Source organism: Stegodyphus dumicola, chromosome X2 (genome assembly GCF_044657685.1).
Source record: "Stegodyphus dumicola isolate Sdum_Otavi_A_Nest chromosome X2, ASM4465768v1".
In the NCBI taxonomy this organism is placed as follows: Eukaryota; Metazoa; Arthropoda; class Arachnida; order Araneae; family Eresidae; genus Stegodyphus; species Stegodyphus dumicola.
In genome coordinates, this window is record NC_140781.1 from 154,217,072 (window position 1) to 154,229,159 (window position 12,088).

The window sequence follows — 12,088 nt, forward strand, 5'->3', positions numbered from 1 at the left end:
ACAATGTGAACACATGTAAGCAAATTACACTTTATACTGCAATACAGCCTCAATTTAGTTTTATTTATATAATGAACACCACGAGATACCTAAAATGGTTAAGATAGGTGAATTTTATATAAAAAAAATTATATACAAATATTCATTACTAAATTAATGAAAGCAGAATAAGATCCTCACATGTTAGTTAAAACACAGGGAATAAATTTATGTAAGAAATCTGGTAACTTGAAAAACTATGTTTAGGCAATTCAATCACTTTTTTATGATTACATTTCTACAAGTGTAGAGAAACTTAATAGGTAAAAACAGAAAATTTAAGAAGTGAGAGGAAGTATATATATATATATATATATTTTTTGTTATGGATACATTAACAGTACTTTTACAAAACAAAAGAACAAGAAACTTATACATATATTCCTACAGCTGTTTTTCAAAACTTCACAATATTTGCAATAAGTAATTAAACTTTCAAAATAACTTTTTATTCTATACCAATAAACTTTTCAAATATAACACTCATATTAACAAATTAAAAACATAGAAAGAACAAACAAGTTTCAACATTGAACAAGAAAATGCATATAAATATTTTGATAATGACAATATAATACATGAATTACAATAATTTAATGCATGAAAATGAATATCACATATCTATGCTCAAGTTCAAACTGTAAGTAAACACTTGCAATCCACATGCCTACATTTTAAAGATTCTGAAATTTAGCAAATGGCAAAGTTACTTCAGCAATGCACTTTTTCCTAACCTGTCATCAACATTATGATCAACTACATATTATATATTAATAATTAAGAAAACAGTTTTTTCATGGCACTTGCATAATACTGATTTAGCTTCTGAACTCTGCATTTCAGAATCTGCATCTGCTTAGCTACAGCCTGATTCTTAGGTTCTAATTGTTGAGCAGATGACAAATCTTCCTTGGCCTTTTCATATTCTTGTAACTGTAAATATGCAGCTCCACGTCTATAAAGAGCTTTTGCATTATTAGGTTGTATTATTAGGGCTTTGGTTGAGTTGATCACAACAGATTCAAAATTATGATGCCTCATCTGGCAAGCAGCAACATTAAGATAACATGATAATTTAAGTCCTCTTATATCCATACCTTCCTCCTGTCCAGAAGGAATATCATGTTCTAAAGAAATGACGTATTTGAAAGTAAGTCCAAAACGTCTAAAAGCATACTGGTATGCTCCTCGTGAGTATAATTCCAAACCTCTCTGTTTATGGTAACTAGCTCTACGCCACTTTTCTGTAATGCTCATTTCCCATATTTCAGGCTCTCGTGTATAAGACAAAAGCTGAAATTGAATTTCAACTAAATTACTAGATGCATTTTCATTAGTGGAAGGAACACACACATTTGCTTCTGATTTGTTTTCTGTGGATTGTTTTGCTTCAAGTGATAAATCAGAAGCCTCATTTATTTGTTGTACTGTTTCTTTAGTTTCAATTTTACTCTCAGAAGCAGTATCAGTCGGTGACAGATTATTTGATTCGTTTTCTAAGTCCACCATTTCAGTACTTTCAATAAGGCTCTCATTTGTTTCATTATCCTGCATTTCAACTGGAATAACACAATCAGTATGTAAACAAGGGTGTTGGAATTTTATACAACATTCTTCTTCTTCTTTCATAGTCCGAATGCAGTCCTCAATTACTCGATCAGTAGATTCATCTACATCTCCAACAACTATTTCTTTCATTTGGGTATCATCCACACTGGTCAAAATACTCATTTCATCTGCAATAACTTTAATCTTACACACTGAGCCATCCTGAGGTGTATTAAAGCCATATCCCTTTGATATAATCACTTTTGAGAACAACTTTTCTGGAGCTTTTCTTAAAACAGGCATACTCAATAAAACAGTCAGTTATATACATAACACATTTTTCTGAAAAAAAATACACACATATATTAATTCATGGAATATTATTTAATATTACAGACAAATCATAAAATATTTTATAATAGTAGACTAGAAACCTTTATTTTCAAGCATGCTTCATTAGATGCAAGTTCTAAAGATTAAGATAACTTAGAAGAGATAATGCAATTCATTACAGTTTCATGAAAACACTTTTGGAAGTTAAAAATATTTTATCATTGCATAATGAGAAATTCAAAGCAGATACAAGCATTGAAACATATTTTTATAGACAGAAGTACAAAATGATTCAGATTTCCTTAAACTTTCATATGCATGATTCTTTTCAGCACATATACAATTCTTGTATAGAACTCGCTGATATGAAACATATATATGATGTGACCTCATAAGACCATTAATAGGTTCTTGTCAAAGTAGAAATTACAATTTGTAAGTATAATTTTTATGCCTTAATAATTTTAGTAAACAGTTCATGTGCTATAAATACATTTATGTTATCTCAACAATAACTTTTATATATAATGAAAACTTCCATTTCCCAAAATGTTGTTCTATAAATAGCATTGTTGAAGGGAAATATAATTCTAGTCCAATGGATTTCACAAATAAGGGCAAAATTTCATGTACACAGCTATATTAGAAAATGCGCAAGTGTTTCAACTGCCCTTTTTTATAATATTTACCCACACTTTAAAGCCATTATCCCCACAGTGATTCCTTTTACTGATAACAGAAGAAATTTTTTTGCTCTTCCTTTCCAAACACAGCTATTAAATTCACTATATAAGCTGATGAATAGCTTATCACTATAAGGAACATAAAACAATCATTGATGGTTCACGGTTTTGATTACAATGATTTCATATCATCACTACTAAGCCTTTTATCTAACTGTGAAGTATGTCATGAACTCAAGAGGAGGTTCTCGTGAAGATACGAAGCTTTATGACCATAAAAGAAAGAAAAAATAATTTCTTGAAGTTGGAATTTTGTGAAAAATGAAATTATCCTACTTCATGAAATTTTGTCCAGAATGAAGACGAAAACTTCTGGATACAGGATAGACCTACTCAAATCAAACGAATCCTATTGCCTTTTCAATGCATTTGTGATTTAACCCGTTACATTCATTAAAATGCATATGGCCTGTTAAGTCTAAAACCTCAACAAAAATGAGTTGAAATTACCTTTTACACATCAAACTCCACAAAAATGTGATTAGAAAGACTGGATTATTATTGTTAATACATAAAGAAAAGAAAGCAAAATTATAAACATACGAAACACATACAGTCGTAATATTATTCAAAGAAATATTTACTACAATGTTTTGTAGCTTGCTTGTGAAGCAGACACTAAACATGCATAATCTTAAGACCCAAATTATACGTACTAATATTTGTGAATAATGTTTGCTGATAAAAAGGATGAAACAATATAAAAACCACTTTGAGAAATAATTACATTTTTGCTAAATACATAGCAAAATTGAAAACGTATTTACCCCTTTTCTGTTTCATTAATATGCTCAAGCTCCCGTTTTAGCGCACTGTTTTGTTTGGCAAAATTAAATTCAAGATGATGGTAGAACAAGTGACTCAGTAGATATAAAAATTCTGAATACCTCACTATTTGGCACCATTGGAACAACAGAACTACTGAGATATGAACTATGGCTAATGGCACAACATTGTATAGCATCACCCATTGTATATAGTATCATTATAACAATGTTTTGGAGAAGCCCTATAAAACACATCTGCTGCAGAAAACCAGTACCAAGACAACAGTATAATGAAGGTAATTATTATTTGTAAGAAATGTCGGTGTGATGAAAATATGCTAATTTGTATTTGCTACAGTACCTAGTTTCTACTTGAACAGTATGAAGGAGGAAGACTGAATGAATAAGTATAGTAATGCCATACCTGTTATTATGAATCTCTCATAATATTGATACATAAAAAATATTGCTGTAACAATGAGGCTAAATCTAAAACTAGGACTGACTAAACAATTGAAATAGTACTATGTTTGGAGAAATAAGCATTCATATTATTTCTTATTTGAAGATGTATATTTAAGGATGAAGAAAATGAACAAAAGCATACCCCTCAGACTGCCTTCTTCTACCAAAAGAAAGTGATGGCTCTATCATGTTTTGTACAGTAATATACTGATTTTCAGTAAATGCCAATAAAACTTTGATGAGAATGATAGTAGGACTGACATTATTCTGACAGAATGTGGGCATTCACTGCCATATTTTTCTCACATGCCATATTACCTTTTAAGATAACATTTCAGTTAACATGGGTGGATATGTTCTTTCTTTGAGTGTGTGGGGGGAGGGGAAACCCTCAGATGGCTGCACAATCACCAAACTTAAAACACTACTGAACTATAATGATTTGTATTGGAAACTGAAGTGCAGTAGTTCTTACTTGAAGAATAATGTAACATACAACCGGCCATGCATAATTTATTATGTAGCCAATCCCAGGAAGATTCAGGCAGATCTGAAAGCTAAAATTAGTTACAACCTAAAAGATACATCCTATTTTCCACAGTCATATTATTTTATTCCACCTCTTAAATGCACTACATGAATTTACCTATGCAATATGCATTTATTAATGGAAAGTTACTGAAAAAATAAAATTACAAAGGCCTTTATGGTGAAGTTAGATTAGAAAAACCAATTATAATATTAATCTTTTAACTATATTTTATATACTAAAATGAAAAATGTACTATACCATCAAATAAAAATAAAAAAAGTTTTAAGTTATGTTTTAGTTTAAAAGTTTGTCTCAAGTTTCAACTTAAAGCCTACCAAATACAGTAATAAAACAAAAAAGTTTCTAAAGCAGTAAAATAAAAGATGTACACTTTTATTCAGATAAAAGTTTCAAAATTTAGTTCATAACTAAAATCAACTGAACTGCAAGGGATAGTAATACTAATGCAATTAATAATGACAGATGTATTTTCATAACTACTAACACTTCAGTCAGTTGAGTTTAAATACGAAACAGGTTAAAATACAACATATGTTTAGTGACATAAAAGCATTTTAAAAATTAATCTGCAATATTTGCATATATTTAAATTTAAACAACTTCAGCAAGAAATCATCAAAATGAAAAATACTGAAACTGATTTTGTTGCATGCATAAAATTATACAACATTTATGAAATTATGAATTCTAAATTATGTTATCTGATATAAACTAACATATTAGAAGCAAATTTTTTTCAAAGTTCATGCTTTCCATAGTTAAATAGTTAAATCTATATGTAATTCAAGTGAATGAAGCCATTAATTTCCTTAATCATTTTCTTAGTACAGAGGAATAAAGAAAGAAAGAATTAAAAACATTATATACAGCAACTAAACTTAATTACTGCATACATGCTAATACTGTTAAACAAGTTAAAACTCCAATGTTACTGATGCAGTCATTCCATATGCTAAATTAATAAATCAGAATGCAAAATACTGATCAACATTGCATACTTTATTAACTTAGAGATTAGCCTTAAAAATAGGACAGGAAATATAAAACTGTAAATTTAGCAAGGGAATAGGAAAAAATTAGAGGAAGGAAATCAATAAATATCAGTCTTAGAACTCAAAATTTATGATGAAAGTATGCACTGGAAAAATTCCATTGTATGCAGAATGTAGGAAGATTAGTGAGAAAGTTCCTCATAAGCTATTTCTAATAAAAAAGAAAATCTAGGAATTAAGCATTCAGTTAAAAAAAAAAAACTAGGTAGCAATTTGTCAATAAAAACTAGTTCCCCTATAAATGTCACAAGCAATGTCCAGTCTCGGGTACTGAAATTCATGCTGAAATCTAACCACAGATAGTATCACTAATATTAGAATTTTATTTAAAACTCTATGGCTAAAAATTTCTTTAATTTTTCTGTTGAAAAAAGATGACAATTATTACAGAAATGCTACTTTCTTGAACCGAACTTTATGCTAATTAAACAGTTTTATAAGTTATGAAGCCTCTACTTCTAAAGCAATGTAAACTGCATACAGTCATCATAATAATTCAAAACTGAATTGTTCAGAGAAGAAAGGAAACATTGGCTCTATGTCACTGGCAGCACAAGAGGCAAGGCTGGGCAAAAAACATACAGATATAAAGAACAGTGTACAAGTGAGATGAGACTAACTGGCATCAAGCCATCACAATTTGACATGAGAATAGTTGTCAGAAACTTCCTTAACTCATTTTCCAAATGTAATTTCCTTGAGCAATATATTATATATACAAGTGAAGTATGGACAAGTGCAATGACACTAGTTATGTTACTCTAAATTGTTGGATGCTGCATACTGCATACCTTGGTTGTTTTCTAACTTTGATAGCAGTTCACATTCAAGTATTAGATTGAAAAAAAAAAAAAAAAAAAAAAAAAAAAAACAGTTCTTTCAAATCACATTGGAAGCAAACTCTGTGCATGAAGGATTGGGAGAAAAAAATTTGACTATCGATAAAGACTTCAAAGAACAAATTCGATACACGGAAATTTTTGGAAAGTGGTTTTAGAACAGTTATTCTAACATTAGCTTACGTTGCCAAAAAATGTGTTAGCTTTTTTTGGACATAATGAAGATACAAATACTAATTATAATAGCATTTTTTTATCGCAGGTCAAGTCATTAAATAAATATGACAATGTTATAAACAAAGTGTTTTTTTTTTTTTTTTAAATGCCAGTAGGAAGTGTGCAATATTTGAATATATTTGATCCCTATCAAACAAAATGAATTAATTGAATGTACCGCTCATACTTTAAAACAAATTTTGGTGAACCAAATAAATGCATCTCCCTTCTATTCTTCATTATGATATTACTCAAGCTAAATCAAAGACAGATCAAATGAGGACCATTTTAAAACATATTTGCATTGCAAGACATAATTCAGAAACCATAAATTTTATAATCAAAGAAATATTTCTCAGATTTTTTATGCTGTAAAAAATCACTCTTCTGAAGGATTGAAACAAATCATTCTCAATTTCCTGAATGAAATAAAAATTACAATGAAAAAGTGCTACAGACAAGGATTTGACGACATTTATGTTAAGAATGAAGTCTATAATGGCCTCAAGCAAAAGATAAAAACTATTCAGTCAAATGCAGAATATAAACAGTGCTCATTTCCCAACTTCATCATTACTGACTCTGTAAGTGGTTGCAAAGGAATTGCATCATTTTTTGATATATTATAGAACATACATTTATTCTGTGGGAAAAGTATAAACTGATGGCAGTTAACAAATTTTACAGCTTAATCAGGAATACCTCTAACAAAATAAACCTGGCTAGTTGGCCAGGAAGGATCACCTCACTAAATACAGTAAAAATTACATTTTGGTAAAATTCTGAAAGTTTTAACTGAAATCCACTTTAAAAGCAATAATAAAAAAAAAAAGAATGGGAAGAACTGCAGATAATAAGAATATAGAAAAAAGAAAATAGCAAATTTATTGTTATTTCTATATTCATGCATAAAATAATAAATGAAATAAATAATTATTTAAAAACATTACAAAAAACTAATGCAGTGTACTCTCAGTTATCCAGGCATAGATTATTCCTGCATGGCAGTACCCCATGCACATTTATCACTGTGCACAAGAGTGCGTGCGAGAGAAGAAAAACACACAAGTCCAAGCATGAAAAAAGATTCTTCCTAATATAAAAACTGAAGATTTCTTTGAAAAAGTAAACTGGAAAAACATCGAGGAATGGTTCGAGGAAAAAAGATTCTTCCTAATATAAAAACTGGAGATTTCTTTGAAAAAGTACACTGGAAAAACATCGAGGAATGGTTCAATGGTGACTGACTGCACTGAGCCAGGCTTTAATTGCTTCAGGCTTTAAATACTTTGTGATGAAAGTATTTCAAATGTCAGAAGAAGAGAAGAATTCATAGGATTTTGAAATGGCACAAAGAGATGAAAACCTGAGAAAAAAAGGTCTAGTGAATATGGAGTATTGGGGGTGGGATACAAAACATGCCAGCCATACTCAATAAGTTTTTGTCTTATACTCATCAAAATGTATAGCCAAGCATTAGCAAGATGAAAAACAGCACTTCAAAGATTGATCAGTTCTGGGAACTTTGCCTTGACTTCTGTTTTTTAAATATACCGACCCAGAGCTCAAATAGCATCGGAGCCTGGCTCTGGTACTTCACAGTTTATGGAGTAAATCATAATTATAGCCGGAGTGCATAGGAGCCCTAAATAAGAAGGCTCGGGCACTTTTTTATTAAATTACCGAACAACAATTTCAGTAGAAATTTGATCTCAAAAATTTTATTTTTAGCAGCAGTAAAATTATATTAAAAATCGTTTATTAAATTTTAATTTACCTCTTTAAATTTTTAATTTTAATTATTTAATCATTTTAATAAATAATAATCATTAATTAATTGATTAATTATTATATAACAACTAATAAATATTAAATAATTATTTATTAAATTGATTAATAATTAACTATTTAATTTTTAAATTATTAATGATTTTAATAGTAATTTTATTTATTTATTTACTCTTGGTCTTCATAGGCCTCCAGCACTTCTAATTTTAGAAATTAAGCCCTCATACTGACCATAAGTACATAACATAAAAGAATGCACAAATAAAAACATCAAAAGAAATGAAAATAATAATTGACTTACTTTATTCTACTTGTGCATTCTGCTGATACCAGAAAAATTGAATCTCCTACCATTAAGTGTAATTATATCCTGAACATTCATGCTACAAAAAATAAAATTCAGAATTTTTATGAAACTAATAATCTTGCCTGTAAATGCAAAATATACAGGTCTTTAAAAAACTATTCAAGCATACAAGTTTAAAGAAAATATTTTAGTAACACAGAAAAGGGCACTTGTTGGGTATGTGGTACCTGCCAGCATAATGAATAATCTAATAGCAAAAAGCATTATTGGACCATAAACAATCTATTAACAAATCAAATCTGTTTTTCTTTATTATTTCTGACAGACATAGTTTAGATGCTGCATTCAAAACAATATCAAAGCAATAGTTATTCTCTACAACTTAATCTGTGTTCATATAAACTCTGATGACCTATGTCATGCTGCCACTTAGTTTTCAACTTCCTGATCTCTACATGCGTTATATTGCTTACATGTGGAATACATCTTGGGATTGAATTTTATGTTCAATTTAAGAAAAAAGGGAGCACCCCCTCCCTCCTCAAAAAGAAAGAATATTACCAAGAAAAGAAATAAAAAATTCCTCTTTGAAAAAAATCTCGAACAGCTCCTAAGACTGCCGAAAGTCGTAGGTAGGATTTTTGGAGAAATTTTAAGGGGAATCATATAACCAACAAATAATGAAAAAAAAGTTTATTAAAGCTTTTAATTTACTGCATATAAACCAGAATTTACTGAATTTTAAATTATTTGCAGACAAATCGTGTTACCAAACTTTATGAAGCAAATATCAACAACATATTAAAACATACGACACAGAAAATGTTATATTGGAAAAAAAAAAAAAACTATCTTTTTAAATTCTTATAAAACTGTAATCTACCAAACACAGATATAGCAAAGGAAAATGAATAATTTCATCATTCTTTAGACACAGAGAATATAGAAATGTATATATTTTTAAATTTCAAGTTAAATGAAATAAGAATCAAACTCGGGAAAAAAACGTTTACTTGAAAATAGAACAATTTCTTTATCCTTTTTTTTCATTTTCATTAAACAACAATCCAGACATGAAGAGTTAAGTTTCAAGAATTTACAGGATGCCTTATAAAATTTCAATATACAAAATATTAAAATGGCATTAAAATATTCACTGCAATATACATGTTCTAGCTAATAAATGTACAGAATAGATTCATTATGTCAAACTTCTTGGGCTGCCCAACTGGGATAGTGGTTAGCAACGCTGACTGCATACCAATGGATGTTTGTAAATGTATAGTGTCTGAGTGGCATAGGGGCACTTTAAATATGCAGCGAGAAAAAAGTCATCTCGAGAGATTGGGAGTAGGGGAAGAGGGGTGGGAGACTTTCGGACTCGTTCAGGATTCTCTTCATCAAAATTGGGGGTGGAACTGAGCTAAAGACATACTGTCACCTGTATAGTGCTCACGGCTGTTGCCAACAACACGTACAATCTTGCATTCTTTGTCATGAAAAATTTCATGGCCTTGTTCTGATGCTACTGTCAGACAAGTGGGATTAAGTCAACAACAAACTTCTTGAAATATAAAGGCAGCATGTTTGTAATAACTTCATGAAATAAATCCTCCAATTCCCAGAAAAGTCATGATGGCCACTTGCAGTTAGACTGCATTTGCTTCTTTTAGTTGGCACACATTTACTTCAGATATTCCAGCAGGAAGGTTCAGAAATTAATTTCAGGGCTCTGTGACATCCACATAGGTCTGAAAATACCCAAATGTTGATGAAACATCACATGGAAATCAAGCCCCATCATTAACACTTGCGACTTTCTCTTTTGGGAATATCTATACAAAAAAGTCTACTAACAGAAACCACCAAACGCAGAACAATTGTGAATGGCCATTATGACCTTCTCTGAAGAATTAACACGATTTAATTGTCAAGTTAACATTAGCCAGAACGTTTACCTGGAAAAGGCTGTATGAGAAGGACATTGGCATATTAAAGTATTTTGTGCACTTTGGCCAGTAATGCATATTCCAATTAATTTTTAAACCATCTTATTTGCAATATTTTCACATTAAAATTTCACAAACCATTTTCAGCATACTTTTTCACACATCATTCTGCATATATTAAACTATTTTAGCAAAAAAGTATGGCATAGTTCAAGATTACAAAGTAACTTGTAAACTTTTAATAATTTCATATTACTATTATATAAGACACTTTTGGCATTGACCTTTCTTTCATATGCTATTCTGCATATAATAAACTATTTTACCTCAATCAATACTCCAATGAGAAAAGTATAACATAGTTCAACTAAACAGGGATTTTCTGCTTTAACATGCAGTAATAATTCTATATAAAATTTATTAACAACTACACTGTCAGGTCAAATAATTCCAGGGAAGAGATGGAAATATAATAAACTTTGTCTAACTTAAAAGTCTTCAAATATTTTTAAAAATTATAAATATATATAATTCAAAATGCACAATGAATTACTAATTATATATTTATGCTTGATGAAAGAGCATACAAATAATGTAAAAACACTTCAATATACTAAATATTTATTTTCTTATCAATACACAACTTAAAGTTGTCAACAGCCCATTGTTTTTAAAAAGAATTTTGGAAAAACAAGTTAACAGAAATTAAGGTGAATGTCATCTAAAATGAGTTTAAGAATATATGTATACACACAATGCAGATAATTATTCAAAGAGTTTTATTAGATATTCTAATTAGACTATTACCTTATTTACTCAGTTAAAAAAAATCTATACTCTGTCATCACCTTCAATGGAAATACAATGAACTGTAAGATAGTAGTGGTGTATTTAATTATGGCAAAGCAGGCGAGGGCTATCTGCCTAAGGGGAGGGATGCCTTCATGGAGGACTTTCTAAGGGAAACTGGCTCGTATACACGTTACACATGGGGAAAACCACGAAAACACCCATGCAGCCAGCCCGTTCGCAGGATTCGAATCTCGGACCAAACTACCACTGTTTAGTGACTTTACCGCTCGGCCGCTGGTGGGCTAAGTTTAAGCAGCACTTTTGTCTTAGGAAGATAATAGTTCAATGCTGATGTTTGTTTATGTTCTGAAAAATACTGATCATTTTCAGAGTGTTTAGGGAAAGAGTCAACATGAAAAGGTTCAATGTACTAGAAAGTTGCACGAGTGCAAATTTCACTTTGTTGGTTAGAAGTTCACATAATCTTATCACAGTCCAAAAAGTTTAATTATTTAATGAAGAAAAAGCACATGATGGCTGGCTACCTGCCAAGCAAATGAGATATGCTCCCAAGGGCATTTCATTTACTTATATTAAATATGGAGAAAAGAAAACACTTAAATTGTCAACCTATTTAACTATAAGGATGATAACCTAAGATGAATACCAGATATTCTAGACTGCAAACATTATGGTT

General features: G+C 30.1%; 1 protein-coding gene across 2 annotated transcripts in view; it reads right to left on the bottom strand.

The window, feature by feature from the left end:
* Positions 1-466: 466 nt before the first annotated feature.
* LOC118184705 (uncharacterized) overlaps positions 467-12,088 on the bottom strand; it is a 28,514-nt gene continuing 16,892 nt past the window's right edge. For both annotated transcript variants that reach the window (XM_085808989.1, XM_085808988.1), the window contains exons 2-3: positions 8,645-8,726; positions 467-1,929 (exon numbers count right to left, since the gene is read on the bottom strand). In XM_085808989.1, the coding sequence (XP_085665115.1) occupies positions 817-1,890 (1,074 nt within the window). In that variant the 5' untranslated portion in view covers positions 1,891-1,929; positions 8,645-8,726 and the 3' untranslated portion in view covers positions 467-816. The remainder of the gene's footprint in view (positions 1,930-8,644; positions 8,727-12,088) is intronic.